Raw genomic sequence first — 27,802 nt, 5'->3', positions numbered from 1 at the left:
TCTACTCGTGAGGATCCATTAAATCCGTTGAGCTGCCCTTGATAAAGACACTTGTCATCCGAACACTCCGGCAGCTGCCAGCAGTACTGGACTGTGACTGGTTGCACTGGACACTTTCCAGGTTGTGTGTGCGTGTGCCGCAGGACGATCAAGGAGCACCTCATACATGTCCTCCCAAACGACTCTCCTGAAAAATTTTGCAAATTTGAATTTAGATGAGAGTGTTATTGGGATGTAGTTCGAAGTTGCTTGTGTTGGTGGAAATATAAAAGTGAAATGTCTGCCAGTGTCGCTGCTGACGATGTGGTGAATCACACATTGCGTCTGTAACACCTGTTCAATAGTCAGAGCGTTCGGAGATCTGTGGCATGAATATTTTATGCTGACAGCTGGTGTATGTATGTGTGTGTGTGAGTGTGCTGTATGTGTGTGTTTTGCTCAGTGCGACTGGGTTTATATCCATGTCGCACTTTGCGTGCGACAGCCACAGGAAATAGCTTATTCTGTCGTCAAGGCCTAAAGTGTCAGAGTTCTTTGTTTTCCCTCTCTCCTGATGACAGAACGGTGGTTCCTTTTAAAAGGTTAGTGTGTGTGTGTGTGTGTGTGTGTGTGTGTGTGTGTGTGTGTGTGTGTGTTTGTTTGTTTGTTTGTCTGGGGTTTACAGAGAAACAGTGAGTATGTGTAAGTGAGATAAAGGCCCCTATTAACAGAGAAAGTGTGAAGATGAAGGTATTTTTCACCTGCACAATATTGAACCACAGCAGAGATTGACTTGCAGTATTTCTTCTTCTATTTCTTTGTTCTTAAGATTGTTTTTATTTTGTATTATTACTTCCTAGTTCATTTAGTACAGAACTGTATCCTCTGTAAAACGTTCAGTATTCGTTCAGCCTGTTCAGTCAACTTCACGTTAGTTATTTTTTTTAATTAGAAGATAGTAGCAGAAAAAACAACATATATGGAGATGTGGAATAATGAGAAAGGGAGAGGAAGAAGGCCTTATAGATTTCCTCCTCTCTGCTGTTTTAGCTCTTTGATTGGATCTTGATCCTCCCACCTCCTCTGCTCTCCCACTTCTCTGTCTCCAGGCTAGTTAATAACACTCTAGCGTCACAGTGAACTTCCACTTGCTTTGTATACTTAAAAGTAAAGTTGTATCATATTCCAACCAACGGATATTGCAGCTGGCATTCAAATAAATCGTTTCACTCTTCTAATCTGTAAAGCCAGTCGATTTAACACTGCAGTGATCCGAACAGTAAGCAGGTTGTTTGGTCTTTTATATGTACTTCCCTTGTCTGCTTGCTCTTCATCTGCTGTCTTTAGGACAGACTAAGCGGTGTGTTTTTATGCTTCCGCTTTCAATATACAGTTTAAAGCTATACAGTAAAGCTCCTACTCAACCTTCTTCATCACAAAGGAGAGATCAGAGTCCTGCCCACTTCCTATGACTGACAGTTGAACTGACAAGAAACATGCAGAACAAAATCCCCACAGTGGTGCACTAAAGATGGTAAACTACAAAGTTATTTATCATAACTTCATGTAAATGTGCAATTGTACTGCTTCACATATTTTGCTGTAGGTGGAGAAAAAACTACCACTCTCTAGACTATAATTTCATCATTAAAATGTGATAGCCGAATTTTTTTTTTTTTTTAATTAAGTTCCATTTTGACTCTATATTTTCCATAAAATACATCCAAACTCTTTTTGTAGTTTAATGCATTTTACCTATTAATTTAACAGCTTCATGTGTGTCTAATGTGATCCTCATTAATGTATCTTTGTATCTGTTTCAACATCTGTTCAACTTTTTAACGCCTCCAGCCCTGCTGAAATGAATCCAGTTGTGTCGGTTGTGTGTGTGTGTGTGTGTGTGTGTGTGTGTGTGTGTGTGTGTGTGTGTGTGTGTGTGCGTGAGTGTGTGTCATAGAGAGTAAATACTGACAGAGCTCAGCCTCTTGAATAGATAAACCTGACCTCCAGGTTAATGGTTGTTACAAGAGGAGCTCAGACGTCTATATGTGTGTGTGTGTGTGTGTGTGTGTGCGTGTGCATGTGTGTGTGTGTGTGTGTGTGCGTGTGTGTGTGTGTGTGTGTGTGTGTGTGTGTGTGCGTGTGTGTGTGTGGAGGTGAGAATGTTTGTGTGCCTTAACAAGTGATTGAAGAAGTGTCTGCAGAGAAATAAGAGTGACAGCAACAAAGGGAGGAAAACAGAAATGTGATCGAGGGAATCAGGATCCTGCAGGTTTGAAGAGAGCTGAGCTTCTTACAGTAAGCTGGAGATGAGAGGCTGCAGCATCGTCCTCAGTGTCTGTGTGTGTTGAAAAGCAGCATCCTGAGTCTCATGCTGTACATACGTCTGTGTAACATGTTTTATCATAATCTCAAGTGTGTTTATGTGCTCACAATAGTTTTTGTTACCTTGTATTAACCAGACTTTAACCATTGGCGATCAGATCAAGCTCATATTATTCATATTTATAACATTTTGGAAAGCACTGGGAAACAGCTTGTGTTGTTGTTTGGTATGAGGCTTTGTTGATGTGCTTTAAATAGGCCTGCTTTTGCAATACCAAAGAGAGATTCCTCCATTTTGTGAATAGTTCCTCTAAATATGTTTGTCATCAGCACAAAGAGGTTTTCAGTGTGACTGAAAAGCAGCCATTTTGGAAAAGCTTTCCATACAATATTTACATATAAAAGGATGCTAAAATACCACTTTACCTGTTGAACCTGTTTGAGAACAATCAAGTGGGAATTTTAAGGACAATTTTTAATGGTTAATTGTAAAAATGATACTATTAAGTTCAGTAATACCAGTTGTGACATGTAAAAGTACAAGCACGTTCTTCATTTAAGGCCATTGATCATGTTTCCATGCGTTTACATAAGAAGTCCCGAAGCAGAACAGAATTTATTTAAATGAAAATCCCCACCTTTTTCTCCTCCTTGCTGAAAACGGTACATTGGTTTCCCGCTCCTTTACATTTCCCCCTGCTGGAGTGTGCCAAGTCAGCAGTGTTGCAGATTGTCAGGGCTCATTTTCTTCCTTTCAGAAACGATATTTGCAGCCATTTAGTCTTGTAATAACTTCCACGGGCCTGAAAATTGCCTGAACCGACCCCCGACACACCGCATGCAGACTGACTGGGAGAAAATGTGAAGCACACACAGACGGGAGAACTTGAGATGAGTCCTGCACATTTTGAGGCTTCGAGGAATCTGTCAAAGCTGTCTTGTGACATGGCTTATCAGTCTCTGTCAGAGCTGCGGTCTTCAACCAAGGGGTCGGGACTCGTCAATGAGCCTGAAGGCTTTGGAAGGGTCAGATGTTGGTGACTGCTCATAAACAATGTTAGATGATGTCTGTCTGCATTCTGTCTCAGGATGGAGGCTGCTGTATTATTGGGGGATGGAGTAGTTATTTCATAAATAATGACTTCATATAGTATAATTATAGTAGTAGATTTGGGATTTTTCAGTTGGTATACAAACCCATGAATTATTTAACATTGGTAAATGTCTTTCATCTCCATTGATTCACCTATAGCGGTGCCCTCCTGGGTTAGTTATTGCATTACTTGTCAGCTGTTACATCTGCAGCTCCTGCATCCTGCTTCCTGCCCAGCTTTCTTTTGAAAAGGGTATTTTTCATCCCAGTGGGACTCTTTGGTTAAAGGTTAAGTGAGAAGTAACTGAATAAAAACTGCAAATCTAAGTTTGGCTTCATAATGTTGGTCTATGTGAGTGCATATAATATATCCCTTGACTATAATATACAATTTCCTGTTGCACTTTTCAAGGTTACTTTGTTGAAAATGTAGACTGGATCTCAGCCTTTTGCTCCACATGCTGTACACTTTTTTTTAAAATATTTTTTTTTATTAATATTATGTATCATCAGTGTACTAATTGATATTAAAAAAATCAAAACCATCTGCCTATGGCTCCAGATTTCAGATCTTGTGTGGTCTTATCGTGCTTCTCTGCACCATCCAGACACTTTGTGTTTTTCCCACTTTTTGAGCTGCTTTTGTTGTGCCTGACTGACACAGCTGTTTCAGATCAATGAGACCAGTGATGTGATTGGTTGAGACTGGATTAATCAACAAACCCTCCGTTTGCATTTGCACTGCTGCACCACATGAACCAAAATGGCAGATGACTTTCTTGGAGACGCAGTAGCTGCGTTCTGAATTGTATATTTTTTGTTTTTACTTTTTGTACGTACTGCAGTTACCCTTACAAAGTATGTACTGTTTCATGCAGTATGCATACATTGTTGACATACCTCTTCGTAATAATAATGTGCCTTTAACCTTGACCCTCCATGTCGTATCTGACGCGATCCGTAGCATGACATTTGAAGTAAAAGGACAAACAATGCAATTTGCAACAATTGCTTTACTTAACGCAACACTTCTTTTTAATGCCTCTTCTTGCTTTTGTGAATTGCGACTAGGCGGAGCATTAGTGCCACCAACTCTCTTGGAAGCGCAGTTGATATGATGTGTCTTCCGCTGTGCATAGGATTGTGGGTCAGAATATCCAGAGAAGCATGCTGCCCTGCATACTGTAAAATACGACCAGATGACATCCTGGTGTTTTTGGCGTACTGCATTTCACAATGTGTTGGGACATACTAAATCTTCCTTTGTAATACTAAATAGTGTATGGATATTGGAACACATAGACCCTTTGTGCATGAGACCCTACTGCCGGCTTGTTTACACCTGTTGTTGCCCTTGTGTGACTAAAATCTGGCTCATTGTATAAGGTACAGAGAAAAAAGTGAAAAAAAGAAAATCTTCCGATTTGTATCATTTGATTATACTAGATAAAATGCATAATTTCAGTAGGTGCTACAGTTCACGCTTATTCTCAGTTCACAGAGAAGAAACACCATAATTAATGGTGCAAACTCATACATTTTATTGTGTTGTTTTGATCATTTTAACCTGTAAAGTGTCTTTGAGTGTCCTGAAAAGTGCTATAAAAATAAAATGTATTATTATTATTATTATACTTAATAAGTTGCTGAAATTGCTGGCAGCTGTTGAAAAGGGTCAGTGCACCCAAAATAAAAAAAATAAAAATAAAATTTGGTTTTATTTTTTCCACTTGTCTGGTTTTAGAAGTTGATGTCTTTCTATTGCCACCCCAATAAACAGGAACAAAGTATGAGCACTTTTCAACTACTTCCTACAACAGAGATTGACACTCTCTAGGACTGAGAAAATCTGTTCTCATTGGCTACAATTTGGCAAACGAACCCGTCAACCCCGGCACAAACAATTAGCAATGTCATTCTTGCTCACCTGTTAGCCATGATACTCCAAAGTATTCACTAGTTTTAACCACAGTGAAGCAGAAGTGGGGATTCTGTGCTGCCGTGCTGTTGATTAAGCTTGACATGATGAGAGCTGAAGAGCTGCCTGGATTAAAAAAAACTGCTGACTCCTTTCCCTCCACTGTTTGCTCTATTCATTTCCTTCCTGCTCTTTCCCATCCCTCCATCTCTTGCTGTATCCCTTATTCCTCCAAGTGTCTCTTGTGATGCAGCTTATAAAGCAGAGGGGTAGACAGGGACTCATTAAAACTAGCTCCCCCTCCTTCTCTTTTTGCCTATCTACTTCTCTTCATCTCCTTCTCGCCATATTCATCAGATGTAATTATGGCAGCACAACATAGGAGGAGCCTGTACAGAAAAATTATACTTTCAAATCTCCTTCCGCTTTAGCTATCCAAAGAACGAGACCTAATTTTTCAACCTGATCAGAAAGAGGAATGGGAAAATGGCATAAAGACAAAAGCAATGCAAATCGGAAAGAGTTAATAAGAGAAGGGCTGTGTATAAGAGACAAAATAAAGAGAAGAGGGGCAAAGATGATAGGAGGGACAGTTACAGAGAGAATATGTTAAGGAGGAAAGGAGGCTGTCAGGCTGCAGCATTGGCTGTAGCCGCTGAGTTAAGAGAACATGGGATCAGTAATGCTGTCAAACTAGATAAAACCAGACAGCAAAGCAGACTAGGACAACACAGTGGGAGGAAATGCTTATTTAGGGTACGTGACTGATGCAAGCATTTTCTATCCTCTCCTCTCCCTGTGTGTCCACATCTTCCCTTAAAATTCAAGGAGCCACCTTGTCCTGTAGCACCTCGCAAAAAAAATAGGGGGGGTATTCACGGATAGCGGGAGGGGTGACACAGTACATTTGCGCATTGCATTGTGGGAAGGAAAGGGGATGGGAGAAACATGCAGAGATTTACTAGCTTTGCTCTGGCTGCAGAGGAGCTAAAATAGCACTATTTATGGCAGCTGGATCGCCGCGGTGGATGCACAGCTACAGCAGGACAGACAGGAGGAGAGCAGGTTGACACAGCCGAGAGAGGAGCTGTGTGTTTTTTGCAGTCGGGGGAAATTAGAGAGCCAAGCAAGGTCCGGACACAAGGGAGTATCAGCTCTCATCTGGAGGAAGAAGAGGAGGAAGGCGGAGTGTTGAAGAAGAGGAGGAGGAGGGTGATGCATTATTTTTATTTTTAGATGCTGAGGGATGTTTGATTTCGTTTGACTGTGTGTGTCTCACTTGTGTCCATGCCTGATTTCTGTAAGTGCATGTGTGCATTCCTCCGTGGAATTATGTGTGTTTGTCTGTGAGAGATGCAATGCTTTTCACTCAGGTTTGCAGTTACAGCTCGGCAATCACTCAGCGTTGCAGTCAATTTGTGGTTGATTTACCTCTCACTTCATCTATTTCTGGTTGATTACCACTATTCTCTCTGCACTTGTGCATTTTCCATGGATAAAAAGATGGGGCACATTATATGTGTGGCATCCATATGCAGTTTCTCCATCATCTACACCTTTGAAGCTGGATGAAAGAATTGCGTCCATGTGGTCCGGATGAAAAGGGTGCACTGGTGCATCCTGTCTGAGATGGCAATGACATTTTAAGTAATCAATTGCAATCAGCTTTGAAAGGGAAAAAGAATGACTCGGTACTGAAGCAAACTTTTTCAACCTTAATGACCCCTTTGGTGCACATGTGTTGCTCTTCCAAGCATTGTTCAAACCCATAGACACTTGATTTAATTTCTAGTGGTGGGTGATCCAAAGACATCGGATGTGACAGGCTGAATTTTTGTGAATTGTGTCTAAAATGCTGTATGAAACGTCTGTAATATTTCCATTCAGTTCATTGATACAGTCACTCAGCAAAAATATAGCTCCAGTGAAGAGTTGGACCAAGCTCATAAAGAAAAAATATATATGCGATATTGTCATACGGACAACCTTACATGATTTTTCCAAGTGGTAAACTGAATTTTGGAAATGATGAAGTAACATTTTATCCATATGTTTCCTGTCTGCAGGTCCAGGAATGGTTGTGTCTGAATTGTCAGATGCAGAGAGCTCTTGGCATTGATATGACCACGCCTCGCTCGAAGAGCCAACAGCAAATTCACTCTCCGTCCCACCAAGCCAAACCCATTGTCCAGCCTCAGCAGCCTGCACTTCAGCCAGCACAGCCGGCAGCAGCAGCACAGCCCAAACCTTTGGCACAGAGTCAGCCCACCCAGCGGCCGCAGCAGCAGCAGCAGAAGCATCAGCAGCCGCAGCCGCAGCCGCATCAGCAGCCGCAACCGCATCAGCAGCCGCAACCGCAGCCGCCTCAGTCTCAGCCCTACAGTCAGGCTCAACCCTACTCCCAGTCCCAACAGTATCCCCAGTCTCAGCAGTACTCCCAATCCCAGCAGTATCCCCAGTCCCAGCAGTATCCCCAGTCCCAGCAGTATCCCCAGTCCCAGCAGTATCCCCAGTCTCAACCCCATTCGTACCCTTCATCACAGCCAGGGTCCCAGAACCAGCCTCACTCTTCGCCAGGCTTACAGAGACATCCAGGCCCTGGTGGCCCCCAGTCTCAGACAGGGCCCTCTCAGCAGGGCATGAGGTCTGACCCATACTCCCAGAGAGGTCCTGGAGCTCCAGGAGGTCCCACAGGAGGCCCCAGCCAGCCAGGGGGTCCTCGGATTCCCCACCCTGGTGCTGTACCCCTCCCGGGTTTGGCGAAGGCACCCTCGCAGCCGGATTTGGGTCGTGGTTCTCCAATGCACCAGCCTATGGCGCGGCACCATGACCAGACCAGAAGTGCTGGATCTTCCCCAGCCCACAGACCTCAGAGTCAAGCCCCTCCTCCGGCCCAGGATGGCCTGACCAAACTGTTTGGCTTTGGAGCATCGCTGCTTAATCAGGCCAGTACCCTGATCAACGTTGACCCTCTACCCACTGCCTCCACTCAGCCAAGCCCTGCACGAGGCAAGGTGGTGTTTAGCAATGCAACTCCCGACAGCAGGCAGCAACAACAAGGGGCTCCCGGCACCAAACCATTCGGTATGGGGGGCCCTCATGCTCCAAGCCAAATGGGGGGACCTCATGCACCTGGTCAAATGGGAGGCCCTCACGCAGCAGGTCAAATGGGAGGCCCTCATGTGGCAGGTCAAATGGGAGGCCCTCATGTGGCAGGTCAAATAGGAGGCGCTCATGCGGCAGGTCAAATGGGAGGTCCTCATGCAGCAGGTCAAATGGGAGGTCCTCGTGCGTCCGGTCAAATGGGAGGTTCCATGGGTGGACCACATGCGCCAAGCCAGAAGCAGACCATGCCACATCAACAAGAGATGCCCAAACAGCAATCACCCGCTCATCATCAAAAGGGGCAGCAGGGACAACAACCACAACAGCAAGGACAACAACATCAGCAAACACCTGCTCATCTGCATAAAGGGCCACAGAAGCAGGAGCCCGTGGCAGCACCTGTGGCCCCTCCAGAGCCTGTGAAACCCAAAGTGAACTGTCCTCTTTGCAAAACAGAGCTGAACATCGGCAGCTCCGACCCGGCGAACTACAACTCCTGTACGCAGTGTCAGAGCCAAGTGTGCAACCTGTGTGGCTTCAACCCCACGCCGCATCTGGTGGAGGTAAGACGAGCAACACACATACTGTACATGCAGCCAGATCTACAAACAAAGTCTCCCACATATACATGTATTTAAAGAAGTATGTCAGTAAATTGTTCCACATACGTTACTACAAGAGCTACACACACACACACACACACACACACACACACACACACACACACACACAGAGTCATCTCCCAGAAAATCAATACCATTCAGCGAAAATAGAAAATGCTATTCATTCCACTGTTGGCCCTCTTCCTCTTAACTGTGGATACAGTTAGATGTCAGCCTCTCATCTTTCTCTTTCCAGAGGAATCTGCTCTCCTTCCCCAATTCTTCCTCTTTTATCATCATCAGTGTTTATAGGTATATATTTGATCTCTGTTTTACTCTTTTTTTTTGCCATTTTACTTTCTGTCAGACTCTTTTTTCTTTCCATGATAGCTATTAAGTTGTATTTTATTTCCCTTTCTTTAGTTCCATCTGAATACATCTGTAATTCCCCACATACCACCAACTCGGCCTCTAGTAATCCTGTTTTTATTCTCAGTTTTTCAATATTTCTGCCAATCTTTCTATCTCTCACTTTGATCTTTATCTCCCCAGTTTCTGTTTTTATTGCCTTTCAATATTATACTGTAAATATACATCTATATACAAGGTGCACCTTAGTACTCCTTGGTACTTGGATTTAAGTGAACTTGGTTTAGTCACAGTCCATACATTTACAGTAATTTGATGTTTTTAATACAGTTATTCACAGGAGCATTCATTGACTGATTGATTTCAATTAAACTAATGAAATATTATCAAACAAACTTCCCTTGATAATAATAACTATAATTTTACAACACAAATATATATGGCTTTTGTTAACAGAAATATGACCAAGTAGGAACAAGTTACTAAAAGCACAAAACATGCAATCAGGGACACGACTAGATGCTATTAGTCTTTTATATAGCTTGTTATGTAATTTATTTTAGTAACTAGTGGGAGATGCAAAACCGTTGACTCGCCACTCCTTTGCCATCCCCTTGAGCTATGGTAGACTGTTTACGACACACATTTCCGCAACAGAGATTAGTAATCCTACTAATTGGAGCACAGAAACATCTACTAAAAATTGTAACAACATTCAGGATTTTATGCTTCACTTATTTGTGGCATAATCTACTGTGACCATTCATACTGAAGCCAAATTTGATGTATTAAACCATCGGGTCATTCATGAGTATCATTAGACAGGCAGCAATAATCCCAGATCAGCAATACTTCTAGCAACACCTTCGGCAAATAAAATGCTACATGCCACATGCTACCAAGCTGCAACATAACAAGCAAAACATTTAAATCAACCAGAACTGCCTTGATGACAGCTTTTTTAAAGTCACGGCAGCTTAAATGTATTCTTATGCACATGTCTAAATGTTGTAAGGTATTGATAAATAGTAATATATTCCCACCACAAATGTATTTCAAAGTACAAATTGTCAAACACATAGAATTGCATTATCTTCCAGTGTAAAATAATTAATTAAACAGACCATTTAATTGACCTGGGCCATAATGTCAACCTGGTGCTTATTTCTTATAAATCCAAAAGACAGACACACTTTCAGTCAGTCACTGTCTCACTTTGACAATTTAACATGTCCTCCAATAGTCCAGTATCTGTTCAATGGGTGAGGTCTGAGTTTTATAAACCTCTTGGTTCATAAGATGAGGGAGAAGAGGGAGCAAGAAGGAAATATGAAGGGGGAATTAAAAAGACAAATATTCAGAGGTGGAAGTACAGAGAGTTAGAAATGGAGATAGATGATGGGAAGAAAGCATTAAAGAGTAGAGGGTTGGGAAAAAGTAACATACAGAGGGAAGAGAGACAGAAAAATAAAGTCTGAGGACAGAGGAAGGGCAAAGCAGAAATAAGAAAGGTTCAGAGAGAAGCATTATCTAAAAACATTCTTTACAGTTATGTTTTCTTTCATTCCACCAAAGTGCCTCTGGTCGTGGTACAATGAAATAGGTGTAAAGGCTCACTTCACCTTTATCGATCTAGACATGGGCCTGGAGTTGAAAGGAGGAGAGAAAGTGATGAAAAAGGGGGAAAAAAAGACTAATAAGTATGTAAGGAAGTTAGAAAGTGAAGAAATCAGAGTGAATGTAATGGATGAATTGTGTCAGGAATGGAGGAAGAAAGGAGAGAAGTGTGTAGAGTGCAGGAGGGAAGTCATATGGGAAGTAAAATTATAAGGAAGAGGGAAGAAGAATTGATGGAAAAACCAGATTAAAGAAAAGAAGCAGAAAAGTGTGTCAGTCAGTCAGTCAGTCAGATTGAGAAAGACTCGTGTTGTATTTACTTTGAGGCGGCACGATGCCTTCAGGGTCTCTGGGGAGTACTGTTGTTCATTGCACTGTACTGCAATACGCTGTGCCTGCCTCAAGATAAACCCAGAGATACATACAGAGTTATATATAGCTATCTCTACTAGTGATTATCACTCACAACACAACACACAGCCAGGAAAAAAGGAATGGGTCAAAATGTTAATTAGACTGTGAGAAATGACCATTAAAGCTGTCAAACATGAAGATCAAAAGAGGACTTACTATGTGAAGAGCTTGTGTACAGTATGTGTGTGTCCAATGTGGGTTAAAGGCCTGCAGCTATCAGGAGGTGAATGAAACAGAAAGAGGAGATGGACAAAGCTGAGAAAGAGATGATAGATGATAGATTTTCAAGAGATTGAAAAGTGACTATAACGACCACCACATGCAATTCGTTCACGCAATATATTCAAAAAGACGATGACACAGCATACTTGTTCATTTCCACTGCTACTAACTTCTGAGACCCAGAGAAGCCAGGAAAAAGGATGGACAGAGACCATGGACTAAGATGATAGAGAATTAATCAATAGAAGCATATAAAAAATGAGTTGCAATAGAGGTGCAGAGAGAGGAGGAGGAGTCAAAAGGAAGGACAATTAAAGGAGAGAAAAATCGTAGAAAATTATGTGGAGGGACTCTGAAATAAAGATGGATGACAAGACAATCAGGGGAACACGGAGAGGAACAAAAAGACAAATTTAAAGTGGGATGAAGAGCAAAGCAGCGGTGGAAACAGATGGAGAGAGAGAGAGGGAGAGAACTGGAATAGAGGCTGTGAGGAAACCAGACATGTCGAGCTGAATCACGTGCAGCCTCCAGTCCAGAGGGAAAACAGCCACTAACACACTCACACTCATACAAAAGGCAGTAAGTGGAACAGTAAGGAAAAAGTGTAAGGGAAAAAAAAAAAATCAAGTGAGTGGTGCAAAGAGGGGGAGGGAACGCTGCCAAGAAAGGAGCGATGATATCACAGATGTTCTGTATATGCAATGTTTTCTTTAACAACTCTTGTCATACTGTGGTAGCAGAAAGATCAAACCTTCATTCATTTCTACATCAGTTCAACTCTTTGCCTCAGAAAATAACGTGTGCAGGTTTTATAGTGTTACCTTTTACAACTTGTCATGTACACACTGAATGCACATATTTACCAAACAAATATGCCTCTTTTGTAGTTATGTAAAGACCCAGTTTACACCTGGCTTGATTATGTGATCTGTATCTGGATATCCTAACAGGAACAGAAGAAAAAGGGGATCGGAGTGTGATAAAAAAAAAAGAATGAAATCTGGCATGCAATGTGATCTCATCTCAGCCAGGAGTAGCTGCTATCTGTACAGTGTGACCAAAGATTTAAGAGACAAATCTGCCCAGCAAGCTGAAGCAAGTTTATCCACCTCCTCCTGCCAGCTCAAGGCAGCAAATGGTACATGCACCTGTAGCAGCAACTAGCAGGTTTTCCCTTCAGAATAGTTGTATAAAAATGGGTAGTACACAGATGATGTTTCTTTCTTGACCCAGGAAGCCTCCTCCCTTGATTAAAATGTGACTTTAGATAATGAGAAACCTTATTAAAACAAGCTATAAATGGAAAAACCCACAGATCGAGCATCATAATGTAGATAATTGGAGTTAAATTCACATCCTGTCAGAAGATAAAGTTGTCTACTTTGAGTCTGTCTTTGTGAACAGGTCACTCGATGCACTGACAGAATACAACCTGGTGTCTTTACTGAAAAATGAATGCGTCTGACAAGGCGGTTCAAATGAGTTTGAGTAGAAGGGGAGCGCTGCGTGAGAGAAACATGGAGGTTGCGCTTGTTTCATTTATCAATAATTTAAGCAAGGTTTTTTATATATTTATATCTATATAAATAGCGAGGCAGATGAAATATGTAAGGGGGAACTTGTGTCTCCTGAAAAAGAAAAGTAAGAAGTTACTCAGTTCATCTTGCTCCCTCTCTCCTGCATACTTTTCATCTTAATTTCTGCCTCCTTTTATTCACCTCATCTTCACTTTACATCCATCTTTCTTTCTGCCTTTCAGTCTCTGAGTTATTGTCAAATCAAATACTCAATTCAAAATAAGAAAAATACTGATCAATGTAACTTAGCGACACACATAAACAAACACTACATAAGCAGGTGTTAGTGAATAAGTGAATGAGGCCGTTTCTCTGTCCAGTCTGTCACTCAGGCTTCCACAGCTGTCACCACTGCTGTCAGAACAATTATTAGGATAACTGCACCAGCACACCTGGGCACGTCTCTGAATGTGTGTGTGTGTGTGTGTGTGTGTGTGTGTGTGTGTGTGTGTGTGTGTGTGTGTGTGTGTGTGTGTGTGTGTGTTTACGTTTGTTGCTGCACTCTGCACATCTGAGTAGAACTGATTAGAGATTTTGACATTCAATCTACTGAGTTGTGTTTGTTTCACATTTGGTGTGTGTGTGTGTGTGTGTGTGTGTGTGGGTGTGTGTGTGTGTGTGTGTGTGCAGGGAAAGCATTCAAATCCAGTAATTTAGTGTTCTCAGGTGTGTTTGTATGTCTGAATTGTGTCTGAATATTACTCACTCAGACACATCTGATCAACTCTTACGATAAAGTCAACCAGTACAATAATTATTTCCACAAAAAGGCCAATATTGACACTTGCTCCTGCTTGTTACCCTAAATCTGCATCTATACTGTATGTGGTTGTCTCTGATAGTTAATCCTGGAGCTACTCTCTGTGTTTACTGTTAGTTGTACTTGGAGACAAGCATCCCAAATGATACTTTGGTTTATTTGGAAAACTTTGTCAAGATTCATGTTGTTTTGATGGAGTTGCATGACTCAGTGTCCAAATAGGCCATGATTAGTAGAAATAAAAATATCACAATTTCTCTTTAACTCCTCTTACAGATGAATCTGAGCTATTTCAAAGTTTCTGCAGATGCAAGCCAAACATTTACTTGCAGCATACAACTGTCCACAAAAAAGGCATCGCTGTATATTTGTCCAGTCATGAATCAAGCCAAAGTGTGTAAAACGTCCCGCCTAAACGTAAAAAGCACACACCTGTATGAACAGCGTATGAGAAGAAGGTCATGTGACACAGTACAAAGAGTGATAAAGTCCCTATTGGGAAGAGGTCGAGGGTGATTGGATGGAACAAACACAGGATTTTCATTAGACCAGTGTCTGAGTCAGTGAGATAACAAAAGTCAAACTGGATTTATCTGAAATTATGTACATCATGTAACGTGTTTAACTTAAATAATGTACTTTTACAAAATATATGTGACATATGTAACAATACATATCTTTACCCAAACCTTGATCTTTTCCTAACCCTAATAATGTGTTTTTTGGTGCCTAAAACTAAGGCACCTTCCTTTTCACGCCTAGGCGAAGCAAACTGTGACACTGACATGGTGTCTTCTAGTGGACTGATGCTTTAACGAGATACCGGGTCGATTTGTCACAAAGCTTTTATTATGCTTTGCTGTTATGTAATCAGATCATGGCTGTTCACAGTAAAATGGAGCAGAGATGTTGCCAGTCATATCGTTAGGATCACAGTGGAAGTAATTATTTCTCCATAAGACACAATGATTGCCGTTATAGTAACCATTTTATGCTAATTTCTTCTCACTTAGACTCTCACAGTCAGACACATCATTTTGCCTCATGCAAATGGCCAAGAGGTTAAAATGGGTAATTTCATGAGTTTCTATGTGTGTATGTCTTTAGTTATGTGTTTGTACATGTGTGGAGTTCCCACAGAGCTGATTGGTCATTATAAAGGTTGCTGTCTACTCTATCGGGGTCATTGGGGCAACTCTACAGGAGAAGAGTTTAGTTTTGTTTAATTTTTTTCACAACAGCATTTCATTATTCTCATCTTTTCTTCTTCCTCTCGGTCTCCCTACCTTTTTCTATGCTCTTGCTCTCTGTTATCTCCACTTATTGCTTGACCCGCTCTCCAGTCCACTGGGTAAAATAAACAAGAGAATAACAATCTGTAAATTGATGAGCAGCGAGCAAACACCCAGAGAGGTAATGGGGCGAGGAAACAGCATGGAAAAAAACTTTAAACAAAAGACAAGGAAGCTACATAATGTTTCAGCGTTTGACATTTAGTGAACACCAAACAAGCAAATGTCATAAACTAATTTTTGCAGCTGCAGGATGATGACCATGTCTGATTCAGATTTACATGGTCACAGAACAAAACCTTGATGCACACACACAAATACACACTCGGCACAAAATCGATTCAAGTCATCCTCATCATCAGCTTGTGATGTGCAAGTCACAATACTCCACTTTACTGTGGCTCTGCAGTCAACCTATCAATGTGTGTGTGTGTGTGTGTGTGTGTGTGTGTGTGTGTGTGTGTGTGTGTGTGTGTGTGTGTGTGTGTGTGTGTGTGTGTGTGTGTGTGTGTAAAATTACAGCTGACTAACATGGTAAAGAGAGCATCGTAATGTGCACGTGTGAGTATAATGTATGTAATCCAGTTGGCATGTGCGTTGTTAAGTGTGTGTGTGAGTGGGCGTATAGGCACGGTGTGTGTGTGTGTGTGTGTGTGTGTGTGTGTGTGTGTTTGTGTGCGTGTTTGTGTGTCCCACAACAATTTCTACGGTCTGTTCAGCTGAATTGCTGGTCAGCATCTGAAAATAGTACGGACAGAAAAGAGCAGATGTCACATTGTGCAAGAACCCCCCTCACACACACACACACACACACACACACACACACACACACACACACACACACACACACACACACACACACACAATACGCATATACACTTACCTTTCTCACACACATAAACACGCCACTGCCCTGTCAGTCTGTGTGTATATGCATGTAAATGTGTGTCTGTTTGTTGGATATTTTAAGTTGCACCTCACTCGTAAGCCAACACTATACACTGTAAAGGATTTTACTTTGTAACCATAGAAATTTGTCCAAGACTTCCTGTTGTGTTACTTATCAAATCAAAGCAATGTAAAAGTAATCAAACCAATTCAGAGGCGATGACCTCTCTTGAGCATATTCATGAGTCTTTCAAGGAAGACTGATTATACTGCAGTTTTTGATCATGCAATTGGTTCAAGAATTCAGGTGTCAGCATTGGTCTTTAACAATTTATATCAGTCTAAATGACTGCCATGCATGAAAAAGACTCGCAGCCGTGTACCTCAGGGCTAGAAACAAGGACAGAGGAGTCATGGGAAGGAAACAAGGTTGGAATGAGTCATGTTTCCATATTTAGCGAGAAGTTGGAACAAAAACAGAGAATAAAAGCAGCGACAGAGTTCCTAATGGACGGGCGGTTCGCTCCTGCACTTCAGGACATTTCACTACAATTAATAATACAACGGCTCGCCATCCTCTGCTATCCTCCTCCTCCTCCACCTCCTCCTCCTCCTCTCCCAGCCTCCGTCCAGCCACCTCCTCTCCATCTGTTCCTTTCATCTCGTCCTCTCTGCCTCCTTTTTTCATCTTCTCCCTCCCACCCAGATTTTCCCAGGTGGGATTCAAACTGGCAACTTTCTGATCACTGTCCTGCTTTGAGTGTAAAAATAGCCTTCTGTCTTCAGCTCTCACTACTTCTCTCCTGCTCTTCTCTTTATTACATTACTCCTTTTATATCTATTTTTATCTCCCCTCTTTTTAAATAATCACCTTCCTTCGTGCCCCTTTGTTCTCCCATCTTTGTAGGAAACTAAACCCTGCTCCTTTTTCTTCCACCGCTCTCTCTGTCCAAGTTCTTCACTTATTCAGCGGACCCAAACTTAACTCACCTTTTGAAAGGAATCATACAATATGCATTCAGAAACCTGCAAGGCAAGTGACTTTTTTTTGCATGTGTTGGTGGCTTTTAAAAAAAAGATTCTCTGCCAGTCGCTTGTCAAATTAGTAATCAAAATCACGATAGTCACGGGAAAAAAAAAAGCCTTCGGTTTGTCTGACCTTTATGACTACAAAATCCCTCACTGAGATGCAGGTTTTGCTGTTAAAAGGAAAATGTAATGTATTCATGAAGGGATATCGTGACTCCACTTGCAGAAGATTCTTCTGTTCATGTTTGTATAAAAAGACAGAAGCTTTTTGTCTTAGACAAAACTGACATTTTTTTAAGCTTGATGACACTTCACTAGATATTGATGACTATTTACCATATTCCTATTCCTATTGATGAATAAATTCTATAAGAATTAAAAAGATGCAAGATTTCTAATATGCCAAGCTGTATTTTGGATAAATATGTATAATATACCTTGATTTATGCAGCAGTTTAGAAAGGCAAGGCATGGCACATTTATTTGTAAAGCACATTTCAACAACAAGGCAGTTTAAAGTGCTTTACATAATACAAAATGTAAAAGCAAAATAATTTAAAGAGGTAAATAGAAAATAAAAATAAGAAACACAACAATAAAAGTTACAGTGCATTGTAAGAAACGAGTAACTATTTGATTTTATAAATCAAAAGGGCCTTTTTGTCAAACAACTTCAGTGAAAAACAAAATCGAAATTCTGACATCATTAAGGACACAATTTATAAGGAGTTCAAAGCGATGTATTATTTACATGAGAGGCTGCAGAAGAATTCAGTGGTTGCAGACTCTTTGTTGCAGGTTCTGTCATTCCGATTTCATTTCAGTGTCATCATTCCTAAATGTTAAATTGGGCATGTTGAAGACCAACAAAAGACTTTTGGAAAAGTTTGATTATTGGATTTCTGGATCTTAAAACACATTTTCTTGCATATGTTTTCTGCTGTCTCCCTGTAATATGCAGGTTTCTAACTGATGTGTGACATTATGCTAATATATCACTATAATGAGCTCTATAAGGAGGATTAAAATGATTCACAATGATGGTGAAACGTCCTCAGCATACAAATGTATCTTGAACTTTTTGATCTCCTATTTGATGTTAGTTTAATGATTTTAAACTTATGTGCTCATGTATCTCTGTCCTGAATCCGTCAGGTCTTTTAAAAACCTCAAATAGACAATTTCACCTAACGTCAACCCAGGTCTTACCCCACTGTATAGACTCTTTAATGCTGCCCGAAACTTTTTTTCCTTTACCGGTGCATCCCATGCAGATTTCAAACTCCTGTAACTCTTCAAACTCTTTTCTTTTAGAGTGACGTCTGTGCCTGGCATCGTGTGCTAACTTGAGGTTGCACAGTCAGTTCTTTAAATACTTTCAGATGACGTGCACTGAAGCCAAGCGCCTGGTTTGTCTCACTTGGTTTCGTAAGGTGGGCGGGGCAAGTGCCATTTTAAGATCTTTCTGTTAATGAGAAGAGACTGATGAAGACCTGCTGCTTAACAGCAGTTATTGTTCCTACAAGACTCTCTGAATGAAAAAGACTTTACATATGGCAAATTATTCCTCAGCTTTTCACTGTAATGTAAATCAAGTGCTCCCAGTCTGTTGTTATTCGGGGTCTTCTGAGGTTGCTTCATTTATGCACCCTCACGCGTCTTCTCTCTCTTTCAGATGCACACGCCTCCTTTTATTTCACCCCTCTTGCTCTCATCTCTTCATTTGATTTCCTCTCCTGAATCGCAGAGTCTCTCCTGCACCTCAGACTGCTTTTGTACCTTCTTCCTCTTTTCTCTTGCAGGTCTATGATGCCTTTTCCTCCTCTACCCTCCTACCTTTCTCCTACCCTTGTCCATCCTTCCTCACTCCTTCATCTGTCTCCTCTTCCTCGACTCTCTGCATGCTTTTCTCCCTTCCCTTATAGTTGTCCCTTCCTCATTACCTTCTTGTCGTGTGCAGCTCTCGTTGTGTGGTTGAGTTACAGCTGCGTCACTTTTCTTCTCTCTCTCAGTCACTTGTTTTTCAAACAGTCATCTCTCTCTATCTCACTTGTCCTATTCTCTTGAACTTTTTCGGTAAATATAAAGCTCCCTGCTGGAAACAAAGTGCTTGCTATAAATCACATACAAAAACAGACACACTTTTGCCCGATAACCGTAGGAGTCCTTGAGACATAGGCAGAGATATACTATGGCACTATTTAAGCTTGCTAAAGCATTTTGTTGATTTTTACTTCAATTTCTCACCGATGTGTGACATTAAAGAAATATAATGCTTTCAATTCCACTCTTTCACGAGAATCTTTTCATCAATTAACAGAAAATAACATTTTGAAATCACAGACTGAACACTCATGTGTCATCCATCCATTTTTTTTTTTTTGTATCTGCGGTCGGGTCCCGGTGGTAGCAGGTCATTTGCTCTGTCGGCTGCCTGACTTCTACAGCACCCCATTCCGATGCTGGTGGTGGGCCCACAGGGTGACGGCTCCATGTTGTTTTTTCGGGCTGTGCCCAACTGGGCCTCATGAGTACCAGTACGCCCGTGAACTTCCCGCCTAGGTCTAGCTCCTGGACGGTGCCCATGTCACCCTTGTCCAGGTGAGGTAGAGCTACACCAAAAGGTACTCATCATCAGAGTGTTTAGAATCGCTCTTAGTCTGGCCTCTCCCCTGGGAGCATTTTGCATTGGGAGACCCTACCAGGAGCTAATGGCCCTGACATCACTGCTCCCAGGATCACTGAGAACCTCAAACTCCTCCACTATGTTGATGTGGCGATTCTTGGAGGAGCTCATATGTCATCGAAGAGCTAAATAAGTTTGTAGATGTACAGCTGAGCACAACCAAAACTGTAAATAAGCCTACATAAGCGTAACACTATAACTTTATAAGCAACAAAGTGAGATTTTCAGCTATAATTTAAAGGTATTAAGTGATACAAGCAAGATCAGAGACTTGTTTACACTGACTTATTCCATGCTCCCATCCAGGTTAGATATACAGATATGCAGCGAGTGGCAACGGTGCAGCATAGCAACTTGGAAAGATAAGCATGTACGGAGGAGAGAATGAGAAGGAGGGCAGTGAGTTTGTTCCCTCTGTATAACCGCAGAGGTGCGGCTGGGGATCTTTGCAGGGAAACACACTGTTCCTAAAGTTGTCTTGCTAAATTTTTCAGGAGTACAGGTGAAGACATCCTCTATAAATAGTTCTGGATAGATGTCTTAATTTTTTTTTTTTTTTTTTTTTTTAAAGAGTCGATATTTTTCTGGGGCTATGCCAGCTAAAACATTTTGCTGTGTGACTGACTGAGAAGGACTTTAAAATGTAAGTCACTCTAATCCAGCAGCTTTTTATCTTCACCTCAACAAACACTTTGCCTCCCTGTGGGCATGTAAAAGGAGTAAATCCTTTGAGGATAAGTTCTTGTCTCATGTCTGTTATTCATGCACATATGTGTGACACTACTTCTTTATAGTCAGGCTGCTATTACTGTCCCTCCTGCAGTCAATGGCAGTAATGTTATTTTTAAAGTGGAGGCAGAATGGGCCTCCTGGGGGCCGTCAAGTAGCACCTCCCTGAGAGACCCTTAACATGACACTCAGGGATGTACTTCTACACACTACCGAAACAACTAGTTTATGATCTCTGGACAGTATAATGTGTCAGGAAAGAGACAGATCAATAGCAACAGCGGATCTCGAGGGAGTTGAGGAGGTAGGTGGGTGTTGTCCGTTTGTTTGCCTCCTCGCAGTACTTTAAAGTTTTGCATTTTTCCTGCCCTACTTTCACTTCTCTCTCCGCCATGTTGCCTTTAAATGGGTCAGTGAGGAGAGCTGTTCCCCCTCCCTGGGCTACACGGCTGATTAAGAGCACCCCTCACACACGCCAAAAGAGATTCCCACGGAAGCACAACGTGATTCTGAACTAGTTAAAACCCAAAGGTGAAGGGACGATACTGCTGAAGAGAAGATGGGAATTCCCTCTCTGGGACAAAAAGCATGAATGAACAGGAAGCAAGATTGTTTTTTTTTTGTTCACATTCTAGAGATTTAAAAACACACATAAATGAAACTTTGACTAAATAAAATGTTTTGCAGCATTTACTTCTGAGAAGAATATGCATGAAGATCTGGAAAATCACTCCAAAAGATTTTGAAAACCTTCCTGCAAGCATTTGCTCACATTCAACCAAAGTGGCATCAGTTAGGCCCAGCTTACGATGAGCATTACAGTTCATCTCAAAGCTGTTTGAGAAGGCTCAGGTCAGACCACTTAACAGGCTAGTCAAGTTCTTCTACAACAAAATGGTCCTTCCACAGAACTTTTGATACAAAGTTGGACGCACACTATTGTCTAAAATAATCTGATTTGGAACCGAATTGCCGGGCTTGAACCATGACAAACGTCCCCTGAGCAAAATTATGCAAAAGTCAGTCGACAGGAGTGTCCACATAATGTATATCCGTGGTTACTTGGAGGGCAATATCAGTGATTTTGCACATTTTCTTCCATTTTCTATACCACAAATCATGTATTGTGTACTTAACAGTACGTCTGACCATTTTTTCCTGATCATTATGCTGTGTTCGAACTTTCAGACAGCCATTATCTTTTTCACAAAGCATGTGATCCACCCATCAGTCCACCAGAGGATACCGTGTCAGTGTCACGTTTTACCACGCCAATGCGTGAGAAGTACATGGATGACTATTGAACAAGGAGATCATGTATGTGAAGTATAAAAGGGGATGAAGTCCACATGGAAAGGAGGTTGGAGGTGGTTGAATGGAACAAACACAGGAATTTACTAAAGTCACATTTGTTACATAAGTTAAATTGTAACTTATGTAACTTTAGTCGTCCATCACACTGAGCATCTCCTTTACATTAATACGTCTTTGTAAACTTCATTATTATTCAAGATTTCAAATAGATTTGTATTTACACTTGCATTGCCATGATGATTGAATTTTTGAAAATAAAATGCTGACTTGTGCTTCAATTTAATACATCTGTAGAGAGTTTAAAAAATGTTACATATCAGCGTAACTTTAAACTAACCTTGAGAAAAATCTGCAGCCTTTACTCCTGAAGCCATGACAGTAGAGTGAGATAAATTCAGGACCAAATGAGGTTGATCTCAGACCTGTTTGACAGCCAAAATGAGACCCACCACACATCAAAACCACTGAAGAAAAAGCATAATGGAGAACCAGAGTAACACTTCTGCCAATTGCCAGTGATGGAAAACAAGATGAGCGCTGTTTTATCAAGATGAAGCTTGAGGGCACGGATGAGATAAAAAAAAAAAAAGAAAACTACCATTACTGGAGCTGAGTCCACTGCTAAGCCTTAATGAAGGATTCTCTTTGAGCAGTAGGCTGAGGAGTTGAGGCTTCTCGAGTCATTATAGCTGACTGGAGTAAAAATGTCTTATAGTGACATGGAGCTTGTTATCCCGGAGGTTGCAGAGCTGGAATGGAGGTTTCTGTTTGAAAAATATACAGTATGTCGAATTTAAAATGGATCTCTTGTGCGCTGCAGTTTGATGCAGCAGAAAGACAGAAAATCATGGCTCACACGTGGCTTTCACATCCTAAAGCCTCGATCACAGACAAATGGCTCATCAGCATTTTTGTCATCCTGTGCATTCTGCTGCATTCAACAGCTCATATTGGGTCAAATATGTCAGGTTAGCATATAGAGATAGAATTAGTCAGAGCATTTGTGCACTTAAAACTATGAGTCCCCTTGATATTTATTATAAACTATATAATCCTGAAAAGTTAGGTGAATTGGAGTGAAAAAAAAACATTCAATAACATTTTTCTGCTTTAATAGAGAACGAATGCAATCCCTGCACAAGGATTCTTTTTAGATTACATAAAATACAACTTGTCAAAAGCACATGATCAATTAATCTCATTACTTGAGAATTTAATGAGTTTTAGGACAGTGCCCGCTCAAGTTAGCCTGTTTAGGAGTATGATTGTCGTACTTGTAGGGTGGCTTTCTTGAGAACAACTTGCTTTAGACGAAGGTGAAGACAAGCTTGACTACATCTGCTGCGATGCTCTCTGGAACTGCAGCTAGGTGGTGTGACCCCCCCCCCCACACACACACACACACTCACACACAACCTCTGGTCCCCAGCAACACACCCACCAAGTGGGAATGCAGATTGGAAGAGCAGTGATCGAGATATGCGAGGGACACCCAGAGGGTCAGAGTATGCACATGGCAAAAGTCTTTGCGACAGGTTGCATGGCTCAGGTGAAACTGATGGATCTATAGCCTGAAACATTCTGTGTTAAAGCTAAAAGTGACATTTTATAAGTAGAATGGTTGTTTAGACGTTAGCAAAAGCAGAATTCTTGATATTCTGGGATCCCTGACCATGGTATAAATTTTACTGAAGCAACAGGCAAGCTCTGAGAGCAGGAAATTTGGCAACCGCTGTAACTTGAAGGGACTTACCATACTGCGTGGGTCTCGCTGAGGTAAAAAGCAAAGTCTCTTGTTGCGTTTTTTGCCCCCACAGCTCTTTCTGTTTCTCTCCGGGGTTCTGATGTGTTCATATCAAAGACAAACACGTTGATCTGCCTTTCTTTTACATGTTATCTCTCTCTCTCACACACACACACACACACACACACACACACACACACACACACACACACACACACACGCCATTTTAAAGTCTGTAAAAGAAAAATGACTCATGAAGCTAAATTCTCTGTGTCGTGTCTATTTGTTTGTCAAAAATTGAATGCATAATAACACACAGAATTATACATTATAAAAATGTATCTACTCTTTAAAGGAAACCCACTACACACACAGACACACATCCGCAAACACACAGTCATGACTCACATTGATTATCGAGTGAAAAGGTTGAATGACTCAGACACACATCCCATCCACCTGTCTTTTTATCACAACCACTCTGATTTGTTCCGTCAAAGCACCTTTTATACTCCTACAGTTTGTGTGTATGTGCGTGTGGGCCGGTGTGTGAATGGGAGGTGGAGGTTTTTTTGGGGGGGAGGGTCATGATGGACAGAGAGAACATTGATTCACGCTTTATTTTCACTCTCTGGCTCTGTGACTGTCTCTCAGGAGAGAAGCAGGGCCGATGAATGGCACCTGTGCTTCACACCCCTCTCTGTTCTCCAACAGGGTCCATTCACAATTTTTACATCTTTTTTACTGATTCATTTCAGGTGCTAGAAATGTGACACCCTGAGGATGCAGAGTTGAAAAATGAGAATCTAAACTGAATGTGAACAGCTATTGATTAGAGATGATTGATTTGCCAACAAAAATATTAAAATTAACATGCAAGATGATAAGAGAAGAGGCTGAAAATGAAAAAAAAAAAAACTAAAGGAAAATATCTCTTAGGTTCCAGAGTCCAGTGTACAAAGTGTACAAGTCACGTATGACTGCAGTGTGTATTAGCTATGAATCATGAATGCACTCTATGCAAGACTACAGAAGCACAACATAAGTATTGAAGTGATGTGGATGTAGGCAAACACAAATTCAGGAGAACATGCTAAACACAAACAGTAAAACACTGACCTTTCACTGCCTGCAGCATGAAAGAACAAATATGAAAGATGTGCATCTAAAGTTTTGCCACACCTTGAAGCTACCACCACATGAATCTCTATATTTTCCTAATTAATTTGCAGTTGTTATTAACTATGTAAGCTGCACTGATCTTGATTAGAAATGTTTTAGAGTTGGATCAGACTGCATTGCACTCATAAGGAGAAATTTCTGATTTTCTGCTGGAATGAAGAAAGTCATGATGAGTCAAAATTACGACAAGTGATGAGAGACCACACTCATGTCATCACCACCATTTACCCTTCTTTACATTAAAATTAGAAGTTCTGTTTCCTTCCTTCATTACTTTGTCTCTGCTCTCTTCACTTGTCCTTCTCTGTCTTCCTGTCTCTCTCTCTACCCCAGCCGGTTTTATTAGAAAAGTCTTACAAAGCAGCAGATGCAGGCTGTCGCTGTTACAACAGATGCCAATCTTTTCACAATTTCACATTCATATAATGAGACAATATGCAGTTCCAGAGAAGATACGAGAGCAGTTTCAAGTCTGTGACAAAGAAAGAAGTGGTGTTGAACAAGTATTAAACAACCTTTAAATGCTATCAGAGCCTGTAACCACCAGCAATGGAGCCATTTGTCATAAAACAAGTTAAGCTCCAAAAAGCTGGAGGTGCTCTGTAATTAAATCGATCCTCTACAGGTTAATGGGAGGAAAATAGTAGCTGTTTTTGCAGAAGTGTCCAATGATACTCAAAGAATAAACAAGTGTTTAGCAGAGCAGAGGGTCACTAGCTGGTGGGGATTCAATAGTTTACTCAAAGATACTACTGGAAGGCACATGGTTGATGTCACAGGCAGTGCAGTTATTAGGGCACTTTGTCTTCTTTGACTACAATACCACACACAACTAGAGTTTTAGTTCTAATACAAAATAAAATGGTAAAAATGTAAAAGTAAGTATTTTTTTATGGCAACTTTTAAAGGGCAAATTTCTGGAAGGGTTTCACAAGAATAAAATTGTATAAAAACAGAAAGTATTACTCATAAAATATGTTTTTTTAAAACAGTAAAATATGTAAGAACAGTCCTTTAAAGCACACAAAAGCTACAAATACTAGGCAGCATGAGGTGAAACAAAAGCCAGTTTGAATATATAAGTCCTCAGCTGTTTTATAAGATGGGTGTACTGTAAGTCGTTTTGCTGGACTTGGTTAACAGCCTTTGCAGCGGAGCTCTTGATCATTTGTAGACGGTCCAGGGATGACTGTCTGAGAGGTGGATGATATGAAAGCGTGGATGATCATCTTTAACTCAGTTTGGGATACAAAAAGACCTGAGTTTAGCCATGCAATGGGCCAAAATCATTTTCTGTGGTGATCAAATATGACACCCAGATTTCTAAGATTAGACTGGACTGTTTTTCAAGATCAAGAATTAATTTCTCATTACATATTTTAAATTGTTTTTAACCCCTTAGATCATGACACACTTACTTGCAATGTTTCTCGCACATAAACCTATTTGTGTTTTGAAATTGAAACTATAACAAGCAATCCTGTCCTTGTTGCTATATATATATATATATATATATATATATTTATTTTTTATTTTTTTTAGTAATGATTCATTATTGTCAGTAAGCTATAGGCTAATGTACAAGTACGAGTGTACATTATAAAACACAAGTTCAAAAGCTTAATACCTTGAGTATTCTGTATAAACTCCCCCTGACAGGATGACAATGTCCTCAGTGGTTGCCATGACAAATGTTGGTGGTCCGTCTGCCAATCAGCTGTCAAGTCCGCCATGTGTGGCTGCCCGTCACTGACACTGACAGCCACCAAGATGTGACACACACACAGACACGGATAAAGATGTGAGCATGCAAATGTAAACAGACCGCCACTCAGGCCAGCTTTATGTGTGTTTGGATGGAGATAAATGTGTACACACTTGACTTGCAGGCTCTGTACACAACCACAGACACAATCGTATGCACGCAAGCACACACACATTTACGTCCAGGGTGCACACAGTACATTTAGATGTACACAGAGGAGACATGGAGTATCCGAGTTTGTTGCTCTGCAAAGCAATGCGTGATGTTATTTTACTTTAATGACTACATTTGACGTAGAAGCAGAGCAATCCTGAGACCAAGAGACTGATAGAAAAAAAAGAAAGAGTGAGTATGAAAAAAGAGAGGATTAGAAAAAAAAAAAAAAAAGCAGGAAAACACCAGGCAGCCACGAAGGGAGACGAGAAGCGAGAGATTGAAAGTGAAGGACTGAGAGGAGATAAATCAAGGGAATGACTTATAGATGATGAGTCAGCCGTGAAGCAGAGCGCGAGCCCGACAGAGCGAGCAAGAGAATTTAGCAGCGAGAGAGAAATGGTCAGAGGTCGCGATACTGAGCGAGAGAGGGAGGCGTCTCATGAAAGAGGGAGAGAAAGAGACAAACTGGAGGGTATACCCAGCCCGATCCATTTTTACTTTATCCTCAGCCCCCCCCCCTTGTGCAGCTTACTGAATGGATGATTCCCAGGCAAGCTGTGCCATTCTCTTGGTGTTTGTGGGGGTGTTTTCTGTTTCTGCTGGCCGTCCTGCCCTCGAGCCTGAAGCTTGATGTCTTTCTGCCCCATTACCTCCTCCATTCGTCCCTCCTTCCTTCCTTCCTTCCTTCCTTCCTTCCTTCCTTCCTTCCAGCTGTTCTCCTCTACCCACTCAGATTTCTCTCTCCCTCTTTTCCTCTCTGTTGCTTCATTGGTATTAGAATTCATGTGATTAAGCATGCTAATGCAGACATTTCTGGACTGAAAATTTAGATGAACAGACTGCACTTAAAGCATAATTTTCTTAATTCTCTATAGACATTTATAAAGACCTACCAGTCATCAGAGATGAGTGAAACAGTAAATGTAAATATTATATGCTTTTCTTAACATGTTAAATTACATAATAATTCCAAATTAATGCACATAAACGTGTATAAATAAGAGAGAAGGGGAAAAACTAAATTTAATTATTT

The 27,802-nt window shown here is 41.1% G+C and overlaps 1 protein-coding gene across 5 annotated transcripts in view; it reads left to right on the top strand.

Annotated features, from left to right (window-relative positions):
• bsna (bassoon presynaptic cytomatrix protein a) overlaps positions 1–27,802 on the top strand; it is a 164,953-nt gene that overhangs the window by 65,690 nt on the left and 71,461 nt on the right. For all 5 annotated transcript variants that reach the window (XM_069140446.1, XM_069140444.1, XM_069140443.1 and 2 more), the window contains exon 3: positions 7,382–8,983. In XM_069140446.1, the coding sequence (XP_068996547.1) occupies positions 7,382–8,983 (1,602 nt within the window). The remainder of the gene's footprint in view (positions 1–7,381; positions 8,984–27,802) is intronic.

Source organism: Embiotoca jacksoni, unplaced genomic scaffold (genome assembly GCF_022577435.1).
Source record: "Embiotoca jacksoni isolate LCO1_2020_lvr unplaced genomic scaffold, fEmbJac1.0.p SCAF_9, whole genome shotgun sequence".
NCBI lineage: Eukaryota > Metazoa > Chordata > Actinopteri > Embiotocidae > Embiotoca > Embiotoca jacksoni.
The sequence above is the reverse complement of the archived record's forward strand: the minus strand, read 5'-3'. Positions and strand labels throughout refer to the sequence as shown.